This window comes from Lissotriton helveticus, chromosome 5_1, assembly GCF_964261635.1.
Source record: "Lissotriton helveticus chromosome 5_1, aLisHel1.1, whole genome shotgun sequence".
NCBI lineage: Eukaryota > Metazoa > Chordata > Amphibia > Caudata > Salamandridae > Lissotriton > Lissotriton helveticus.
This window is the reverse complement of record NC_136065.1, coordinates 1,480,836,147-1,480,857,939: the sequence shown is the minus strand read 5'-3', so window position 1 is coordinate 1,480,857,939 and position 21,793 is coordinate 1,480,836,147. Positions and strand designations below refer to the sequence as shown.

General features: G+C 42.0%; 1 protein-coding gene across 2 annotated transcripts in view; it reads left to right on the top strand.

Moving 5' to 3' along the window:
- LOC144755495 (protein phosphatase 1H-like) overlaps positions 1-21,793 on the top strand; it is a 157,350-nt gene that overhangs the window by 85,065 nt on the left and 50,492 nt on the right. For both annotated transcript variants that reach the window (XM_078644474.1, XM_078644475.1), the window contains exons 2-3: positions 11,542-11,695; positions 13,615-13,941. In XM_078644474.1, coding sequence (XP_078500600.1) covers positions 11,542-11,695; positions 13,615-13,941 — 481 coding nt within the window. The remainder of the gene's footprint in view (positions 1-11,541; positions 11,696-13,614; positions 13,942-21,793) is intronic.

The following is a 21,793-nucleotide window of genomic DNA, read 5'->3' as shown; positions in this document are numbered from 1 at the left end:
GGAACTACAATCGCATGTTTTCACTTTTTCGGAACCTGTCATCCCACTAGAGAGCTATTCAGTAGATCATGGACCACAGGCAACACAGCTTTCACACCTCGTTCCAGAATAGAGGTTGAAACTGGTTCGAGCAGAGAGATTGATGTGACTGCCCTCTACAAAGCAGTCATCTCCTCCAGTGTAATCAGTTTGAAATTCTAAAGCCCTAAGATATCTTCCTTGGGTTCAAACCATTAATTCAGACAGGCAAATTCTCTAACCTCCCCTGGATAGAGTCATAAATCCTAGGCACTTTGACCCCAAAAAAAAAACTGTCCCAGGTTGTTTGTTTCCAGTCTAGGGAGGACCTGGCCTGGCAGTTCGGGCGGGACTGTTCCCATGGAGAACAGGGTCAAGACTGATTTGTATATGGCTGGGTCTGAACTGTAAAGGCATGGAGAGCTAAAAACAATGAATTTTGGCCTAGATTTCTGTACTGGTGTGAATGTTTAACATTGTGCAGCATTCTGTCCACCAATTGTTCTTTTTGCATTTGTTACCCGAGTGGGATGGGTATGCCCAGACGTGGGTCCCGTGCCGTCCATGCCACTGGAGTCAAGCTAGCCTGGCTGATCCAAAACCGGTCCCAGATGCTTGTTTCCAGTCCAGGGATGACCTGGCCTGGCAGTTCAGGCTGGACTGTTCCCTTGGGGAACAGTGACAAGACTGATTTGCATATGGCTGGCTCTGAACTGGATTGGCATGGGGAGCAAAAAAACTATGGATTTAGGCCCAGATCTCTGTAATGGGGTGAATGTTTGACATTGTGCAGCATTGTGTCCATCAATTGTTCTTTTTGCATTTGTCACCTGAGTGGGACGGATATGCTCAGACGTGGGTCCCGTGCTCTCCATGCCACTGGAGTCAAGCTAGCCAGGCTGATGAGGGGTGATGCCCCGAAACTGGTCCTAGGATGCTTGTTTGTAGTCCAGGGAGGACCTGGCCTGGCAGTTCGGGCTGGACTGTTCTCATGGTGAACAGGGTCAAGACTGATTTGCATAGGGGCATGGCCAACCACCGAAGATGGCCGCTTCTGAAGCAGCTCTGCGAACCACCATCTAATTTCCCTAATATTTGGCTTTGATCCGAGCGCCATCGATGTAATTATTGGGGTAGGGCTGTATGACTGAGGGAACGCTTGGTGGGTGAAACGAAATTCCGGTGCCTGGATAGATCAGTGTGGAGAGGAGCCCCAAAGCCCGCCCAGGCTCCCCGGCCTAGGCTGCCTCCGCGGGCCGAGTGACCGCGACTCTGCGGGCTCAACACAACGAAGCAGCCCAGCCGGCTCCAAGGAGACCTAGATTGCATCCCCTGTACGGCACAAGCCCGCTGAGAGGAGCGGATATCCCGGAGCCCAGGTTCTCTGCCGTCCATTCAAGGAAGACCTGACCGTGGCACAAGTGTGGATCTGACCTACGAAAGACCTGAATCTGAATGACTGTCGGGGGCCCTCACAAGGAGGATTGAGAGGAACAGGAGAGTCGCCTGAGGTGGCGCGAGATCTGCAGGCCCCCCTGTGCCCGGCTTCTCCAAAAGACACTCTGGACAGCGAGCGCACTGAACTTCATGAAGGGGCTTTGGTGCCTGGAATCCAGGTGAGTGGGAGCAGCCCTGGGGGTGGAGGAGAGGTATGAGCAGAGGGGCCTGCCTCGACCCCCTGGGGTGTCACAGCAAGGCTCCATTTTTGCAGCGGCGCTTGAGTTCTTGGCACACAGTTACATTGAAGATGACCCGAGTTTTCCTCCGATGGTGATAGAGGCTCCGGTCGTTGAGGAACATGTATGTTCATTCGCACTATTGAATTGGAAGGCTGAAATGTTTTCAGATGAGAACAATTACTTCCTGTTGGAGGCTGTTGCTACATACTGTGCTTACACGCTGTTGGATTAAGACTCTTTGATTTTTCTACGTATTCTTTATTATTTAGTTACTGCTTTCTAACAAAGAGCGAATAACTTTTTTTTGGAAATGTGAACTTGACTCCTTTGGAGCCGTGGGAGCCGTGTGGAACTGACCTTTGCTTGTGGGAAGCCTGCGGATTGCTGTGTCCTGCTCGTTGTGAGGGAGCCGTCTAGTGCCTCGCCGGACCCGCTTCGCGGGTCCCGCAGCGCTTGTGGAGCGCCCTGAACTGTGACCGAGTGCCTGGACATTGGGAGAGGAAAGCGCGGGGCAGGCAAGTGAGTCGGCGGGGCTGCGAGCTTCTTGGCAGGGACTCCAGTGTCCAGGAGTCCCTGCGCGCCCAACTAGCAACACCTGGGCTGCTCTCCCCGCTGGCCACGCCCCCCGCCTATCAACCTATCACAGAACGGCATTGTGTATAATAGTCACTAGGGTTACCGCTTCGCGGGAGCGAGCGGGAGCGGGCCGGGAGAAGCCCGGGACAAGGGCGGGACCGTCTGTGGCCGTCAGGGGCCGAAGGAGGCTGGGCTGGGCCTACCTTCTTGGTTCTGCCGTTCGCCATCAGGACCCTAGTACATTAAGCTGATTAATTGCCCCATAGTCATTATTACATCCTAAGACACCATGCCGTCCCCGGCAAGGGAAAGTACCCCCATAAGGCAGGGAGGAGCAAAAAACATGACCCTAGAGAATGACTTTCCTCGGGCTGGGGGAGATGGGGACAAGGAGAACACACTAAATCGGCTCAGAGCTGAGCGGAGACGCTCTATAGATAACTTGAAAGGTAGACCTCTAGGAGATTATCCCCCCACACCCAGCGAAGATTTGACACTAATTGAAGATGTTCCGATCCTGCTTAGGGATCTTACAAAAACGCCCCCAGTGGTACTTATGAGCTCTACCCCAGTGAGTAGTACAAGCCCAAGTAGGGGGACGATTGATCTAATTTCTCAACCTCTCCCAGCATCGAAGCCTAGGAAAATCAAATCTAAACTAGCTGGAGCACAAGGGGTATTTGGCCCCCCCCCAAACAAACGTAGGAGGAAGTCGAGGTGTGCTCAGGCAAAAAACAAACCCAAGATCCCCCATTCTGACTTCGGGAAGTCATGTAAACCCTCCATACCGACTGTGACAACAGTGGATGACTTACATCTTAAACCCGCTGTACAGGATGGTGTGGCCCCCGCCCTGACTAAAGAGCCGGCTAGCAACACTGCTAATGCCCCCCTCTCTGTTGCCCCGTTGGGCAATCTGGTATTTCTGCTCAGGTCACTTTTGTTACCAATTAGTGAAAGCATCAAAAAAGTGGAAATTAGATTAACCATTCTTGAGGCTACACTAAGTAGTATGAAAATTCCGGCCAATTTTCACGAAAGGGCTCCTAAGCCTACTGCCACCCCAACAGCTCCAAAAAGTGTTACGCATCTCGCTCCCTTACAGGTTGCAACTGCGGCCGCCCCACTACAAACTCAGAGGAATAACCCTGCCCCAAATAAGCCATCTAACCACATAGGACCTATCCCCCCTGCAAACGCTGCTCCCCCAGTACAGCCTATAGATAGTGTTGCACCAACCCCACTAATGAAGCTTCCCCCTAGGCCACGCAGACCCAATTTACCACCAGAGGCGAATGACTTTACAGTAGTCATGGCGGGTGTTCCACCGCTAGAGGTAGATGAAGCTGAGGATTTCTGTGTCCTAAAAAGCAGGGTGATTAAGTGGTTAAATCTAAATAGACCTTTACCAGCACACTTAAATAATGAGATCATAATGGTTAGAAGGGTGCCTTGGGTAGGGAGAACACGCAAATCCATCACAGGGGATTGCATATTGGTGAGCTTTAGGGATGCTGGAACAGTCGCTCATATATGCCAGGGAAAGAATAGATCACAGGTGTCAACAATTCAAACACTTCATGTGTCCTTCTTCTTTCCCCCCATCCCAGCCCCTGTACACGTGACCCGTTTATATGACACCTGGGAAAGGGTGGGTCGGAGGGGTGTTCATCACAAGTTCAATCCCAGGCCATTATTTAGCCGCCCAGAGTCACCCTTTCACACATTTAATCGGTTTCACTGCCTGGATGGTCTGGAGGGGGTAGATTGACAAACAGATAATGGTATACGGGGAGCAGGGGGTAGAGGGGTTTTAAATGATGAGCTGGAGAAGCACAGCCCTGAGGTAATGCAAATGTCATCGAGTTGTGCCCGGAGGCATGCGCTGGATGAACTTAGGGTTGTAGAAATTGCATGTACAGGAGATGCACAGGGACCGGAAAGGGGAAAAAAAGGGCATGAAATATTAGGAGGGCCCCAGGGAGGAGGGATCCAGGGGGGTGAGGCAATAAAAATCATCTCATGGAATATAGCTGGCCTGGCTGGAAAATTTAATAATAAAGAGTGGCTTGACTATATCAGAAAATTCCATGTGATTTGTCTGCAGGAAACCTGGGCCCAGGAGAATAACTTTCATTTGCAAGGGTACAAGTGTTTCTTTGTACCCGCTCAAAAATCAAGATCAGGGAGAGCCATGGGAGGTTTAGCTATTTATATAGATCTGTGCCTTCCGGGAAGTTATACTTGTCTTGATTGGAATTCCCACAGGATTCAGGCAGTCATGTTCTCTGGGAAAGGTCTTAGATTTGTTGCAGTAAATCTTTACAACAATGAGACAGCGGGATTTAACATCTCTCTTGTCACTGAATTAGATAATAGGTTGGGCCAGGTTATAACAGGCCAAAAAAAGGGGCAGTCATATGGGTTGGTGGTCATGGGAGATTATAATTGCCACTTGTGCCCGGTACTGGTCCAAACAAATACAGATTGGTCCCGATGCTCCATGGAGAAGGGACCGCACTTCTCTCACACGCCGTTAGGCTCAGCTTTTAGAACGTTACGGCTTAAGTATAACCTTGAACACACCATTAACATGGTAGGGACGCAGGAGGATGGCACACTCCCCCCTACATTTAAGGGTAGAGGATGCTCTTCCTTTATAGATTACATTCTGGTCTCAAGGTCCCTAATTAATAAGACAACCAGTGCTGGGATTGAATGGAGTGGCTTTAGCGACCATAACCCTCTTGTCCTGGAGCTGTTGTACAGGGTGGGTCTAAGTATCAGAGTCCAACGCACCTTTACTGAGAGAGCAACAGACCAGGGCAGGAGATTAAAATGGGCTAAAATAGATGGGGAAAAGTTTTACAAGGGCCTGGTGGACGCAGGCAAACTTGCTATCAATGATTGTCTGGACACAGAAGTCCACGGGTCGAGGATAATGGAAGCTTTCGACCAGATCGCTAATCTGGTCGATGGTTTACTAAAGACCAGTGTGCCACTCAAGAACCACGGGAATCCCCGATGGTTCGACAAAGACTGCTCCAAAGCTTTGAGGGAGCTGAAAAGCTGCCTTAAAACTAAACCAAGGGTTCCCCACAAAGTTAAGGAGTGTAGAGATATTTACAAAAAGGAGATTAAGAGGAGGAAACTTGCCTTGCAGGCGGAAGCGTGGGCAGATTTACGAGAAGCAGGGGAAAGAAAGGATCTAGCAGGTTTCTGGAAAATAATTAATAATCCAACTTTCCAGGAAAAAGATACCCCGGATATAGGGGCCAACATTCTCCCAGAGCAGTGGGTTACCCACTATAGGAGCCTGTATAATCATGAGCCTGGTTCTACTGTAGAGCTACCGGCCATTCCAACTGAGGCTCCATTGGTAGAATTCTCCATTAAGGAGATTACTGCAGGGATTGAGGGCCTTACCAAAAATAAAGCTCCGGGGCCTGACGGAATCCCCCCAGATCTGTTCCTGAGTAAAATCGAACTTTGGGCTCCTCTAATGACAAGGGTTATTAATACTGCTATTACCTGTGGCCTGCCCCCGTCTTGGTCCACGGCAGTAATTGTGCCGATTTTTAAAAAGGGCAACAGGGATGACCCAAAGTGCTACCGCCCGATCTCCCTGATCGATGTGTCAGCAAAACTTCTGGGGAGGGCAATTCTCAATAGACTGTCCGAGTGGACCGAGGAAAAAAACATCTTCTCGGACACTCAATACGGATTTAGGGCAGGGAGGTCCACTAGTGACCAGTGCCTGAACCTTTATATGCTGACTGCCAAGTATACCATGGCTAGTGATGAATCCGTTTATATGGGTTTCATGGATCTGGCAGCAGCATTCGATCACGTCAATAGGGAAAAATTGTGGGGTATGATGCTTAGTATGGGGATAGAGAGTGGTCTAATTAATATATTGAGGGAACTGCACAGTGACACCACCGCTAAGGTCCGCTTTAATAGGGAGGGGGAACTGACTAGTTCTTTTCCTTGTATGAGTGGAGTCAGACAAGGCTGCATTCTTGCTCCCTTTTTGTTTTCCCTTTATATTAATAACCTGGAGCAGTTTTTGTTAGGTCTGAAGGCAGATTGCCCAAGGGTTGGGTCGCGTCATATTCCTGTTCTGCTTTATGCAGATGACGCGGTACTGATCGCACGTACACCAAGGAGCCTACAAATCTTGATTGATGGATTTGTTAGGTTCATGGGTGCCCTGGACCTTTCTGTTAATTTGAGTAAATCTTATGTGCTCCTGGCGGGGAAAAAAACCACCTCTAAATTTACATACACAATAGGGAGCCACATCGTGGAAGAGGTTAAAACGTTTCCCTACCTTGGTGTAACATTTGATGGTGCCCTGCGGTTTGATACCTTGGTGGAGGAACGTTGTGGTAAAATGATTGCATCTAACGGGGCAATTGCTAGCTATGGCAGGAGGCTAGGAAGATGGTCCCCGGAACAGGTGATAAACCTGTACAGCTCTGTATCATGCTCCAAGGTAATCTATGGGGCAGAAGTATGGGGCTTTGTCAATACCACTAGTATCCAACGAGAAGAAAATAAATATTTGAAATCACTCTTAAGGGCACCACAAAGTACTGCTGGTTTGATTGCCCACAGGGAGTTAGGGAGACTATATATAGAAGATCTGATAAAACTGAGGCCCATTATTGCTTGGTTAAAAATCTGGGTCAACCCTGATGCGACACTGAGTAGAGAAATCTTATCGGACTGCCTAGAGAGGGACAAGTGTATGCGCATCCCCTGGCTCCTTTATGTGAAGAACACCCTAGAGGGGCTAGATTTTGGGAACCTCTTTACTCATCCTGCAACTATTGTAGCCCAGAACAAACTGCAGGTAGGGAGAATTTTTCTAGAGCGGAAAAACCTACGCAGAGATGAGGCTGAAGGGTGTAAAAAGACAGTGAGGGCCCATCGCCTAGTGAAGAGCGTGGAAGGTATGGAGCCATACTTGTACCTCATGCATAATGCACAGGATAGGTTCTTGATGTGCCGTTTCAGATTGAACCTACTCCCATTTATGTTGGCATCACCAGCGGGATTTGCTACATCAGTAGAACAGAAGGGGCCCTGCGGCTGCGACAACAGGTCTCCGCAGGACTCCCTTCACTTTGTTTTACTCTGTCCCTTTTACTCAATGCCCAGACGCAGATATCTTGTAAACCTTTTGAAAAAAGCTAATTTGGTCCACGCTAGGGAGGCACTAGTATTCTTACAGAAAGCTGCGGAACCCTTAATACTGTGTAGCATTATTAATTTTATTAAGGTAGCACTTTGTTTAAGGCTTACTAGAGGAGAAGATTGAAATGTTTTTATTCTAACTTTTAAGTGTTAAATATGGCTATATTGTTGTATTTATGTTTTGTAAATCTACTGTACAAAGAACCTTGAAATGTTTAATGACTTTTTACTATGTATATTTGAGTGTGCTTTTATGGTGTTTTTTAATCACCGAATAAAGATAAAATTGAAATTGAAATTGACTCTGCTTTTTAGGCTTGGACTCTGCGTTCCTAATTCGCCCACGTTTATATCACGTGCTTTGATCAAGAAAGGGTGCCGTGGGGCTGAGCGTTGCACTCACACCCTGTTAAGTTAGCATGGGTTTATTAGAAGCTAACACGCTATTTTTGCTTTCCTGCTCTGCTTTGCACACGACACGTACTTGTGATATTGTTTAGAGAAGGCTGAGAATTTTGCTCTACATGAGAATAATTTGGTATGCTAGATTTGTAAACTGCCTCGCTAGTTTTGTGTGTATAGTGAGAGCATGGAACATCAAGGTTATCTTGAATACTGTGTCTGTTATTCAGAATGATCCTCGCACGTTCAAGCCATAATACATATGGAGCTGTGGCCACCTCTGATACTTGCGCGTTTCATAATCCATTGTGTAAGCAAAGTTACACACAGTTGGAGAACATTCGTATCTTGACAGTTTGTGGAGCAATGAATGTGATCCACTACTGCTGAGTACCAGAGGTATGGGTCTGCCCATGTAATCATATGAGACTTTCTGTAGTTATAAACTAATCTGCTAGGTAGGGAGGGTGAAATGTAGGTATATTTTAAATTTGTTTACCTTTAGCATTATAGGATGCTTTTTCCGTTTGTATTTCATAGAATAGTAACAATGCTGACAACCTTGTTTCTGATAATATGTATTTTCTAAGGTACGGTGCATGAGATTATGGCGTTAGAAATAAACATTTCAAGTTGCACGTGTCTTTATTTACATTTTGTTTTGGACTGGTGTAAGACTATATTGAAAGAGTGTTTTTGTTATCCACTTTACTTCATGTAATGTAAGTCTCATGTTCTGGGTTGACTAGTCATTGGTGTTTTTGCATTAGGGCGAAGAACCAATGAGTCACTGATTGCTAGTTTGGTAGGGGGTTTGTGTAGTAAGGTGGGTTTTGGAACACCGTAATTCACTGAGGTCCTAAGTCTTTATGCACAGTTCTGTGTATGAGCAGAATTCCTGGAACAGTAGTTACAACAAAAAGGCTTGATAAAGGGCTTGCACTTTGAATATGATTATAAATATAAAATAGAAGAATAGTTGATAATCACAGCTAAGGAATGCAGCAATTAGATGTGTGTATGTGTGGATGATGTGTAGATTGAGTGGAAGATGAAAAACTTGAAAAATAAGAAAGGTTGGAGAGACGCAAACTACCCACTGCATTGTCAGTGAAGTGGATCTTTGGATTTCCAGGTCATTACACAGATAGGGTGTTGGATTCCGCAGTGGGAGCAAGAGAAACTAGTACAACAACTAAGGAAGAAAGCTAGTGCATAAAGTACACACAGTTGGGCAGATTTACAAGGTTCTGGGAAAAATGATGCAAAAGTGGCGCAAGGGGCTTGTAAACCTGTCGCAGTGTGTGGTAGAAAAGACGCAAGAAAGGACAGAAGTGTGCAAATTACCCACTGCTATTCACGGGTAGTAGTTACCAAGAAGGCTGCACTTTGAATTTGAATTAAAGAAGAATAATTGATAAGCTTAGGCAAGAATGGTAGCAAGTAGGTGTGTGTATTTGTGATTGTTGTGTTGATTGAGTGGAAGATGACTAAGGTGAAAAATTAGAGAGGTTGCAGAGATGCAAACTTTCCATTTCTTTGTAAAGGAAGTGGGTGTTTAGTTTTCCAGAGCATATATATATTCACTGAAAAAACCATAGGTTTCAGGCCCGTTATAGTTAGGAATTAGCATTTAAAAAACCTTAGAAATTCACTGAATAAAACCATAGGTTTCAGCCACGTTATAGTTAGGAATTAGCATTTAAAAAACCTTAGAAATTCACAGAAAAAACCATAGGTTTCACCCATGTTATAGTTAGCTGGACATTTCTCTCATACAAAACCATTGAAATTCCCCCGTTATAGTTAGTTCAGCTAACTATAACTCGCGTGCCGGCAATGCACTGCTGATGACGTCACACATTACATCACTCATCACATGCTCAGTGACATCACTGATGACATCACTGATGACATCACTGATGACATCTCAAATGGCATCACTGATGACATCACTGCTGAAATCATCCATGTGAAAGAGTGGCAGACCTCCTATCACCCTAATATAACCTATAATACACACATTCAAAAATAGATACTAAAAGTTTTTAAAAAATGGAGATACCAATACCAGTTACAACAACCTAGTCAGTAATTCCAACATCTACATACACATCCACTCATCCACTAACAGTTCTATATAGTCACTTAAACATGTACTCACTCATCATATGTACTCATACACCTATACATCCTGTTACACACCGATACTCATCCATACAGTTACTCACACACATACTCACACATGCAAATAAACTATCAAACATCAATTTGTTTGCATATACAGCTATACACACACCACTACACTTAGTTTTACAGAAACGTACACATACTTACTCTCTTAAACAATCAGTTATAGAAACACATACTTATTTATACAGGAACTTTTTCAATCTGTCACTGTCATATATCCTTACTTATATACATCAATACTCACATATACTAGTTTAAAACATATGTACTTTCTCATAAAGACACTATTGAGGCAGTCATTCAGTTAGTAACACACCCATACACACATTCATCCACCCATACAGTCCTGCACACATGCTGTCTTCAAAACAAATACAGCGTGTCAGTCATTCATGCATCTGTGCCCTAAGTAATACCCGCCACCAAACCATACAGACACTCATTCTGGTACTCAAAAAACCAACTAGTAACCCATATAGACACTTGTGTAGCTACTCACCAACCCATGCAGCCTCTTATACAGACAGTGAGACACTGATACAGATATTTACATATTTAAACATTACTCGCTAATACATGTCTTCACTAAGATACACTTAATAAGTCAGTTATACAATGAAATTTACAAAAAAACATCCATTTAGATACTTATTTACCCATTTATTCTTCCATCGACCTTTAGATATACATATATAAAAATATTTATTTTTCAGAAAGACACACATTCAGTGGATGATGTCATCAGTGATGTCACTGACCATGTGATAAGTGATGTAATATGTGATGTCATCAGCAGTGCATTGCGGGCGCGCGAGTTATAGTTAGCTGAACTAACTATAATGGGGGAATTTCAATGGTTTTGTATGAGAGAAATGCCTAGCTAACTATAACATGAATGAAACTTATGGTTTTTTCAGTGAATATATATATATATATATATATATATATATATATATATATATGGATTTTAAAAGTGTGAAGTTTTTAACAGAACCTACCCAAGGGAATGACTGGTATTAAATTGAACTACCTATTCCAGCATGCTTTGAAATAAAAAAACGCACTGAGCAAAGTAATTGATGAACATTACATGCAGCTGGGTATTTAATGCTTCTGGAAAACATTCACAATCTGTAAGTCGCCTCTGAAGAAAGGCGGGAGCCTTGAAACGCGTCAGGCGCTATGAATCTTCACTGGAATGCATATGCTGGTTCCTCTGTTTAAATAAACCTCTCGGTTTTCATTTGCTGACGTGTGCTTCCTCAAAAGCTCCTGGGCCTTTGCAAACACATATATATATATATATATATATATATATATATATATATATATATATATATATATATATATATATATATACACTCATACAAAGAACCCAGTTAGTTATGCAGCCTATATAATAATTTAAAAAGATTGGGTGGTCAAGAGAATTTGTTAACGGAAAATAATTGTGCTATGATTTTTTCTTTAGGGTGATAAATTCAGGTAAAAGTCAAAACAATGAAGACCAAGCTTGCTGTGAAGTAGTGAATGTCGAAAGAAGATCTGGCAATTCTCGCAGAAACTCTTTGTCTTCCACTGATGATGAGGAAGGAGTGTGCAACACACACACATCGGAAAACAAGGTATAGGTCCTCCTTCCTGCTGCGGCTTTCCAAAACAGTGGGTGATGTGCATAGTGAACGTTTGATGAGTTTTGCACTGCCTCAGTGAAATTTTCATATTGTGAGAGTCTGTTTCGCTAATAAGAACATTTTTGTAACTGGTTTAGAAATTAGGTTCTATTTTGCTCCATGGTAATTCAGAGGCATTTTGTAAGTGAGTTGTGGGCTGGAATTTACTCCACTAGGGTATGAATGAATGAATGAATGAATGAATGAATGAATGAATGAGTAAATAGAAGATTTATAAAGTACACGGCTGCCCATCAACTGGGTGGCCTGGCTCTAATAGATGTAAGAGGGGCCAAGTTCCTAGGGTAACTTGGGCTGAAGCATGCACAACAATGTTGGATTAACATCATTTATAACAAATTTCCAACAATAAATTATTAATCACATAACTGTATTTATTTTCATACGTTTTTCTTGGTGTTTTTCTTCAGGCAAGATAAATGTAATTCTGAGCATTACATCTGAATTAAGTATAATCAATCCAAAAACTATACAGCATTCTTTGTAAATTAACAATCACTGTGTGGAGGCAATATTAAAAGCCTACCGTGCCACACCAGACATACACTAGCCTTCCACCAGAGTACATTTATCAATCAAGGGGTTCATTGTCTTTATCCTTTTTAAAGATGTTGTTTAATGTGATGCTTTTGTAGTGAAGATATATATAGTTGTGTATGTGTCATGCATTACAATATCATTGCATTGTCAAAAGAATCTTCCATGTACATACTGTCATATTTAGGATAATGATGTTATAAATGTGGTAAATCCCACTTTGTTGTGCACTCCTCAGCCCAAGTTGCCCTAGGAACTTGGTCCCTACTTCATTCATTATGCATGCTAGGCAGGCATCTGTTAAGCGTGGCACGCTGATCAGTTTGATCACGACTAACCACGACAATTTCAGTACGCAAGGTGTGCACAATCTACCTCTACTTCTTATCTGGCTCTAATAGAAGCATACAGCAGAGGGAGCAGAACCTAGGGAGCAGAAATGAGATGGGTTTTAAGATGTTTATGGAGGGTGGTGGGATTTGTTATAGTCAGGATCTTTCTCACACTCAAGGGTGGGAGTACAAGATGCTGAGAAGGCTGGCATTCTTTTCATTGAATAGTGGCCCAAACCGGTCCCTTACAAACTTCCTGAGCAGAGGGCTTCGTGGGTAAGGCCAGACAGGAAGAGAATGTGGAATGTGATCATGTATTGATCAGCCAAGCCTAAGTCCTTAGAATTATGGCCTCAGATGAGGTCTGAGGTGAAGAATAAGATCATTCCCCCCTAATAAGGTGGTCACAGTGACCAACTGATGCAGACCAATGTTTTCACTTGAATCTTGAGAATGTTCAGCTTATTTGGCCAGAGGCCATCCATCAAAGAAATTAAAATTACCATGCAGGATTGTAAATATATAGTAGGGATCAATTTCAGGAACAAGTCTAATTTGGTCTATAAACTGAAATAGCTTTAATATTAAAAGTGGGAAGAAGGAAAATATTAAATGTTATCAATTCAAAAGACTGTATTGAGTTTGCTGAAAAGACAGAGATGTTAATTGATATTTTTATATATCACTGCATTACCCCCACAATCATTGAGGCAAGTCTTTCCCAAAGTATGTTGTAACCCGGTGGAACGGCTAATGATATGCCAGGGCATGAATGTTCCCATATCCATGTTTATGTTAAAAACAACTGATCAAGTTGGTAGTGTAGAATAGTGTCCCAGATTTCTTGAACATGCATTACCAGCAAACAGGTGTTGAGTACGGCACAAAGTGACGTATACATTTGTTACAAGCTTTTTTATTTTTAAGACACACTGATGGCAATTGAAAGAAAGTCTCACCGTATCATGCATCTACTTTCAGGAGAAGGACAGGATTTGCTTCCACTACTGGGGACTGTTTGACGGCCATGCCGGTCCTGGTGCTGCCATCATGGCTTCTAAACTTCTGCATCTGCAGATTTGTGAACAGCTGAGGGACATCAGCGATATTCTGCAGAACGCCTCAATGCCTCCTCCCATCTGCCTCAACAGTGAGCTAAAGACGCAATCAGTGGAGCAGGTGGAAGATACACCCACAGAAGAAAACAGAGTGTTCACAAATGAGTCCACCTGCCGATTCCATCAAGAGAAGAAGGTGTCACACCAAAGTCTTGTTGTTGGCGCAATAGAAAATGCCTTTAAACAGATGGTAAGTGTGCCATGAGACTTTCTGAAATAAAATAGGCCCTTAAAAAAAAAAGGTAATCCTTCAGGTAACTGCTGTTATTTTCTCCATCAAAATCCGACACTTAGCTGTCAAATGTCTGATCATTATGAATCGAGTGGTAACAGAACATTGACTTAAGCAATGCAGTGTATATTTGGTAATAAGGGCATTACGTGAAACATAGGTGAAAGTATACACAAAATGTAGCTTATTTACGAAAAAGAGCTTAAACATTATAAGAAGGGTGTTTAACATGGTGTTTGTGCTGTGTGAGGATTAATGCTGATGGCACTCAGTGATGTGTGAGAGTTATCAAACAGCAAATGTCGAATTGGCACTTGAAAGTCAGTTGGAGAAAGAATCTGGGTACTTCTTGTTGTGTATGTGTTTTTCTTAAGACATGAAGTGTAAGTGAAACCAGAAATTTGTGTAAGTGGAAACAGTAAAGAAAGAGTTCTTTTCTCCATCCCTTATGTGGCTACCTAATCATCAAAGTAAGCTACTGACTCTAGAATTTGGAAGTGTGCATGCATTATTTGGAGATAAGTGGGAGTGAATGAGTGGAAGGAGACGTGGTGGGTTGCCTTAGGATCCCACAGTGCCACAGTAAAGTCGAAAATCTCTATGAGCACAGTGCCCAGCCACCAGCCACCTCAACTCATAACTTGCTACTGCCAGTGCTGTCATTTATAAAAGCAACTTGTCACAGAACCCAATTATCTAGGTATATTTCAGGGAGAAGATAGTATTTAAGCAATACTATTGAGTGCGGAAAACACTTGCAGTTAGTTATTGTGGTGGAGTAAGAGAACCCGAGAAGAAGACAAGGCCCTTTCCCTACCCTATGCCTCACACACACCGATAACTACCTCGGAGTGCCCTTCCCTTTAGGACAATACTGCTGGTGTTAGTCAGAAACTTCTCTTTTGAGGTGTAATTCACAAAACCATTAGTTAGAAAGTGATTTTTTCAAGGCAATATACAAGGGGAAGGTAACTTGAAGCAGAGCTGTTGTATTTTTGTTTATGGTCATAAGGCTCTTAACATTTTTTGTTATTGAAATCCATTGGAGCGAATTGCCATTTCTGATAGCTACAAAAAAGATGTAAAAGGAGTATTAACAGACAATAGTCACAATTTAAATCATTTATGACGGTGTCATCCTTATTTTTGTCATCATGATAATTCTAGGGGGATTTCATCATGTGCAAAATGATGAACCCTGCTGGCATTTCTATAACCATAATTTGGAGAAAACAGTTTTCTTTCAGTACTTACTTGTGGAGTGTGCGAGAAAAAAAAATCAAAATACAAATATATTCATCATCCGAGTTAGGAAAGAGTTACCATGTGTAAGTGAAAAAGTATTTTGAACAGCCACAGCAACCATTATTGTCGTTGATTCCATTGTGTTCTACTCTAGCTTAACAACAGAGTTCTAAAGGAAACCTAGATGCCCAACATTCCATGGTTTGCATTTAGAACAACATTGAGGCAAACCAGAGTGCCATACTGCTGGAAAAAGATGTGTTGACATCAAAGCATTTTTTATGTAGTGGGCTGCAGTGAATAAGTAAAAATAGGTGTTTAATTGTTTTGTTTATTAAGATGTTGCGAAAATGTAAGAGAAAGTATAACATTGTTGTCATTTAGGAAAGTTTAGATTTGCATGGGTTAAATAGTTCATGTGAAAGATCTCCAACGACATCCAGCATTCCCTTTCTACTGTTTCCTCAGACAACATTTCCTCTCTGTCACTTAATATCTATGTAATTTTAAAATAGTAACATTTTGGTAGACAAGGTAAGCTTTTAGCCTTTCCAGTTGAATACACTGAATTGCTCTTTTTAGAGATGTAGAAAGATGTTCACTAACATATCTCTTATTTAAAATGAATAGTTTTGTGCTCAAATAGGTAGTGTGGCCCTTCGAAATAGTAGCTATTTGTGCATTTTCGATTCGCCTAGTTCCAATTTCAATACATTTATTTTGTAACTCTCTGCATGAAAGTGCACTAGCTTCTACGTTATGGCTTATGTGAGTACAATGTATGGCGTTGATAATACTATGCAAAAATATATCTTCTTGATCCAAAAAAATCTATGCCTACTTTATAACCAACTAAATTCAAAAAAATTACTTAATTACACATATTTTAAAACAAGTAACATTCTTGGTTATTTAATCATGCACCAGAATATTTTGTTGAATTGTTGGACTAGATAAGACAAATAGATATAGCATTGGACTTAAACCCGGCTCCAGCACACATCGAACATCATTTTAGTAGGGTGTTAGCCAAAGAAATAAGCTCCAATCTTTCCCTCACTCTTTCTGTAGTATATTGTGCCAGTTCAAGTGCTGTTTTTATTTAACTCATGTTCTGGTACTGTTTGCTACCTTGCAGTAAAATACAGACTGCATATATGGATGCCTACACAAAAATATTAAAAATAGTATTTGCTATGGTGGTAAAATACAAAACATTTTTATAGTTCGAAAACTGGAAGAGCAAGGCCAGTGTTTTACATAGAATCCCTTTCTAATGTGTAGGGTGTTTTTAGTCCGGCAAAGAGACACTCTGCTTAATAAGTTAAACAATAAATAAGCAAATGTTCCCATTCATGCTTATTTGAACAATGAGGCATTAAATTAAAAGAGAACTCTGAAAATTGCTGTGCATTATAAAGTATGAAACATTTTTCATATCCTTGCAATACTTTACTTACATAAGACAAATATACTGAAATATAAAGAATGTTTTCGGGAATTCTTTATTTCTCAAACTTGTATCAGTAGACATGAGAAACAACTTCATGTACCTATTTAGCCTCCTGCACAGGAAATTGCAGGATTCCAAAGTTGTCTTGTCCAGCAGCCTTTCTCCCCAAAGGGTTCACCAGGGTCATGTTCTACTCTGAAACCAACTACTATTTACACTGTGAAGTTTTGTTGCTTCCGGTTTGGTAAATATTGGCTACAACTGAAGTAGTTGAATTTCAACGGATAAAGGAGATGATTTATATAACGAAAGAGTAGTGGTTTGACGTGAGAAGACATCCAGGTCAGGTTTTCTGGAGCATCCTAACGTAATGGTTGTTTCATTCTCGAGCTCAGTCAGCAGTGTGCATCTTAACATGTTAAATGCACATATTTTAAACCTGAGTAACATGAGTTTCAGACAGTATTTTCACTACAGAACATAATAGTATGGACTATTATCTGGTCGACCGAACACCTTTGCCACATGGGAAAGACAGCTTTCTCTTCCCAAAAATGATCGAGGTGCATCTTTATCTTCTGGTGAAGGAACATCCTTACTGGCCTTTACCAACTCATTTTTAGGTTTAATATTATCGAACGAGATGACATGTCCCAAATATTCCACAGAATTTATGAAACATACGCATTTCTATTTTTTGACTATCATTACTTTTCCCCTGAATATTTTTAACACCTTTTTCAAGACCTTATTGAGTTCCTACCTACACGTAGCATGGATCAAAATGTGATCTTGAAATGACTTTACCCCACTTATGCCACTAAAAACAGTGTAAATCAATTTATGAAACTCGCTTAAACCTGAAGCCCAAGCAAAACGAAGTCTCAAATACTTATAAATACCAAATGGTGTGATAAATGTTGTATAACTTTACAAGTCCTTACGAAGTAAGACCTGCTGGTAAGTAGATCTTAAATCCAGAATGTAAAAAATATGTGGAATTTACTATGGCAGCAAGCATACTGATGGAAAGGATGACATTGCATCAAAATATTTTTATTAAGCAAAGAGGAGTTCTGCACACAAACGGATCACATCTGATCTTTTTTTTAGCCACTGTGGAAATCCATTCTATATTGATTTTTTGTTTTTCAAAACAAATCCCTGCTTTTGGCTTTCTTTTTTAAAAAGTAGCCCACTTGTCATTGGCCATTTTTGTCAAAAGTGATTCCTTCATGTCAGCAGAAGCAATTTCTATGAATTTCCTTGCCACATAGACATAGAGCTCTAAATTATTTGGTCTGGCTGCTGGGCTGCCAGCCTGCAAAATTCTAAATTAAGGCCTTTAGCACAACATTGTGTTTTCTACGAGTCAAACAGAAACTGGTAGTCATAGCTAAGACCAAGCAAAGGCTTAACTGGGTTAACAGATGCCCCAGTGAACAGGCCAAATTCTGAGTGGATTACAAATGACCATCAAAAAATAACTGCTAAGCTCTGTATTATCTTCAGAAAAATTAACAAAGTTGAGAATACAGTGACAGGGTTGGAACCCTTTTTTCGAAACATGGAAGCATGATCAGTGGAGCAGATTGAAGAATTGGATCCTCAAATATCCATCCAGCAAAAGAAAACCTTTGGTGAGCCAGGAGGCTGAAGATTGTATTGAAAGATCTCCTCTCTTCCTGCCTACTATAGGACACTCAATTGGAAAGACGGGGGCCAGGGGGTCTGTTCTCCAAAGTGGATTCAAAGGCTTGGAGCTGTAGCATACCTCCTTGATCCAGTGGCCCTGGATGCAACTGGAAGCTAGAGAGCAGATCAAGAAGGCTTCACTGGACAACTGCAGGATCATCAGGACCCCTTTTGGTGTCCCCCACTCATAATAACTGAGAAATGCGTAAGCCTTCTTGGGGTCAGTGGATTGGCCAAGATTTTGTCGGTCATTGTAGTGAGAGTGTGGGCCAGAGTTGAATCTCCTGTGAGAGGATCCTCCTGAAGCCTTAATCACTAGATGAGGGGCTGTGCTATGACAACAGAGGAACAGAGAATTACCAGTACTATGAACAAATTCTTGCTAGCAGCTACGGAGGCCTGAGCCACTAGATGGAGTATGGCTCGTCCATTAACTATAGTAACATTCTGCCCACTTATTTACACCCCTTGTTAGCCCCACCTGAGAAATACGCTGAACCAGCAATGCTTTAATGTTTTCAGGCTCAATGTCAATTACATTTTCTTCCCAGACCTTACCTTTTACCATGGATATGACTAATGTTTCATTTATCTAAATATATTTAATGAAGGATGCCCTGGCCTGGGCATGCCACTTAATATCAATAAAAGTCCTGGATTATCCAGTTAAAACCAATTTTTGGAAAGAAGCAGAACCATCAAATGGAACACACTGTCTCCTCTTCATTCAAAGACAAGGATCACAAGAACTTGAGTCCTATGTTAGTACTTTTCCAACAGCTAGTAACAGAAGTAGCATAGATGGATGAATTGGCAGTAGCCACATTTGAACTGGTGCTAAGAGGAATTAAAAGATGATCTTAGCAGTCAAATAGCCCATGACTATGACTGCCCTGCTTGCTTTAATGTTACACTTTGATGTACAGCAGAAGAGGTAAAGGTAAGAGAGATGAGGACAATGGCAAAAGATGCGTGTTCCCTCATTGCCCAGCGCACCAGCTTCTTCCACTATTTAGGAAGAACCAATGTAAATAGGAGATACTAAAGGACAGGTTGCACCCGAAGAAATGTTCTCTTCTCACTTTTATAGTCAAAGGGGTCTTTTTGTTTGGCAATTCTACAAAGAGTATGGTAAATGATTGGCTTGGTTTCAAGTGACAGGAGGACAAGCAGGCATTTCATTTCAATGTTCTCCACCAATAGGGCACATTTTCATATACCTGTTATGGTTGCCACTGTCTGACCCGGAGACGCGTAGGGCCCTATCTGCTCCAGGAGCTTGAAGATGTTTCATCAATCATGGATTTCTAAAGAAGAAACAGATTATTTTCCAGAGAAAGAGAATCCCAAAGAGTTACAAGGAATTGATGAAAGACCTTGAGCCTGTAGCACGGAAAGGCGAAAGACTTTGCGATTACCGATGTTAACGGACACTGGGTATGTTGCAAAGATTTAGTTGAATATGGCTAAAACATTTCCTTTGGTGCTAGATACATGCGGGCTGAGATTATATAAACCTGCCAAAGACTGATCACAGTCATCTTTGACCTTCTCTCCATTTATTGCAATGAGAAATTTTATTTTTGGGAACCACCAAAGATAGGTCCCATCCTCTGATATGTTCAGCATTGAAGCCTCCCTCAAAGCCTCAGAACAAGAAAGAGCTAAAAGGTTGATGGGATTCCTGCTGTTTACAGAGATTTTCCTGATTTAAGAAGGGGGCAGGTACATTTACTTCATCTCTGTTTTATTAGACCAGATCACGACAGCAAAGATCTTTTTAAAGCTGAATTTGATAAGGGTGTACAGTTTAATTTAAGAAGGAAATGGCATTCAATAGACAGTACAGACAATATAAATATTTTGAGTTGCCCTTCAGCCTATGTAATGGTACAGCTCCATTACAGCATTTTGTGAATAACATCTCCTGTGATCTGTTGGGTACAATCAAAGTGGTCTACTTGGATGGAATCCTGATATTCTGCAGCAACATCAAGTTCAGGTCAGAGAAGTAGTGAAAAGACTGAGACAATAGTCCCTATATATCAAAGCTGTCAAGTGTATGTTTGAACCCACAGAAATGTCATATCTTCTATTTCATATTTCAAGTGAGGGAATCGGAGTGGCTTCGCAGGTGAATGGCATCCTCAAATTGCCCTGTTCATCTAATATTAAGATGATACAAAGATCTGTAGGATTTGTCAACGTCTATACTTATTTTATACAACATTTCTCCACAATCATTGAACCAATTTCTTAAATCACAAAGAAGAACCTACTGTTTCATTAGGGAAGAAAGAAAGAGTTGGTCTCCTGACGTTAAAGGCTGCCTTCAAGTCGGCAACAATTTTAAGACATCCAGGTTTACACCTCCCATTTATTGTTCGCACAGACACCTCATCATATGGTATTGAAGTGATGTTATTGCATTGAAAAACCAAATTAGAGGCTTTCCATCATGTTACATTTTATTCAAGAAATGTATCCAGTATAAAGTCTAAATATACCACGTAAGATCCAGTCAAGGAAGCCGTTTGACACTACAGGCATTATCTGCCTTCTTCCATTCCAGGCAAGAAAAATCATGGTCCAGGCCCTAATCCTGTCTCGGCTGGACTATGGGAATGCCCTTTATTTGGGTGCTCCTACCGCAACCCTCTCCAAACGCCAGACTATACAACATTGGGCAGCAAGACTTCTCCAGGATACTCCTAAACACCACTCAGCTCAACCTGCTTTGAAATCCCTAACTGGCTCCCCATCCGGGAGAGACTTAACTTCAAGGCACTGTGCATCGTTCACAAGTCAGCTGGAAAGGGTCCTGCCATTCTTCACACCATCATTCAGCCCTACCGGCCTAACAAAAGTCTTCATTCAGATGATATGAATTTGGTCACTGTCCCCAGGATCAAGAAAGCTAGAAGCGGGGGTCGGCTATTCTCATATAATGCAGCCAAGCTCTGGAACTCCCTTCCACTCCACCTACAAAAGGAAACACATCACTTGGCCTTCCGCAAACTGTTGAAGACCTGGCTGTTCCGTTAGCTGGTTGGACTCCATATATCTGCTGCTACTAGCACTGGGAAGCCTCCGGGTAGCCATGTGCTATACAAATGTATTTTTCATTTCATTTAATTTGGAAGGGAAGTCTCACAAGAACAAAGTGTGGACTGACCATAAGAATTTGTAGTACTTAACCTCTATAAAAGGTATTGGAAGACATGCTAGCTGGTAATTGTTATTTTCATGATTAGATGATTGGCTTACCTACAAACCAGGTTATCAACATGGCAAGACATATGCTCTGTCCCGACCCATGGAGGAAGAATAGGTAGGGATAGAACCTCTAAGCACTATGACCCTTACTAGATCTCCAACAGATTCTGTTTCTGCCTTCCTACAAAGGGTTTGCTAGGA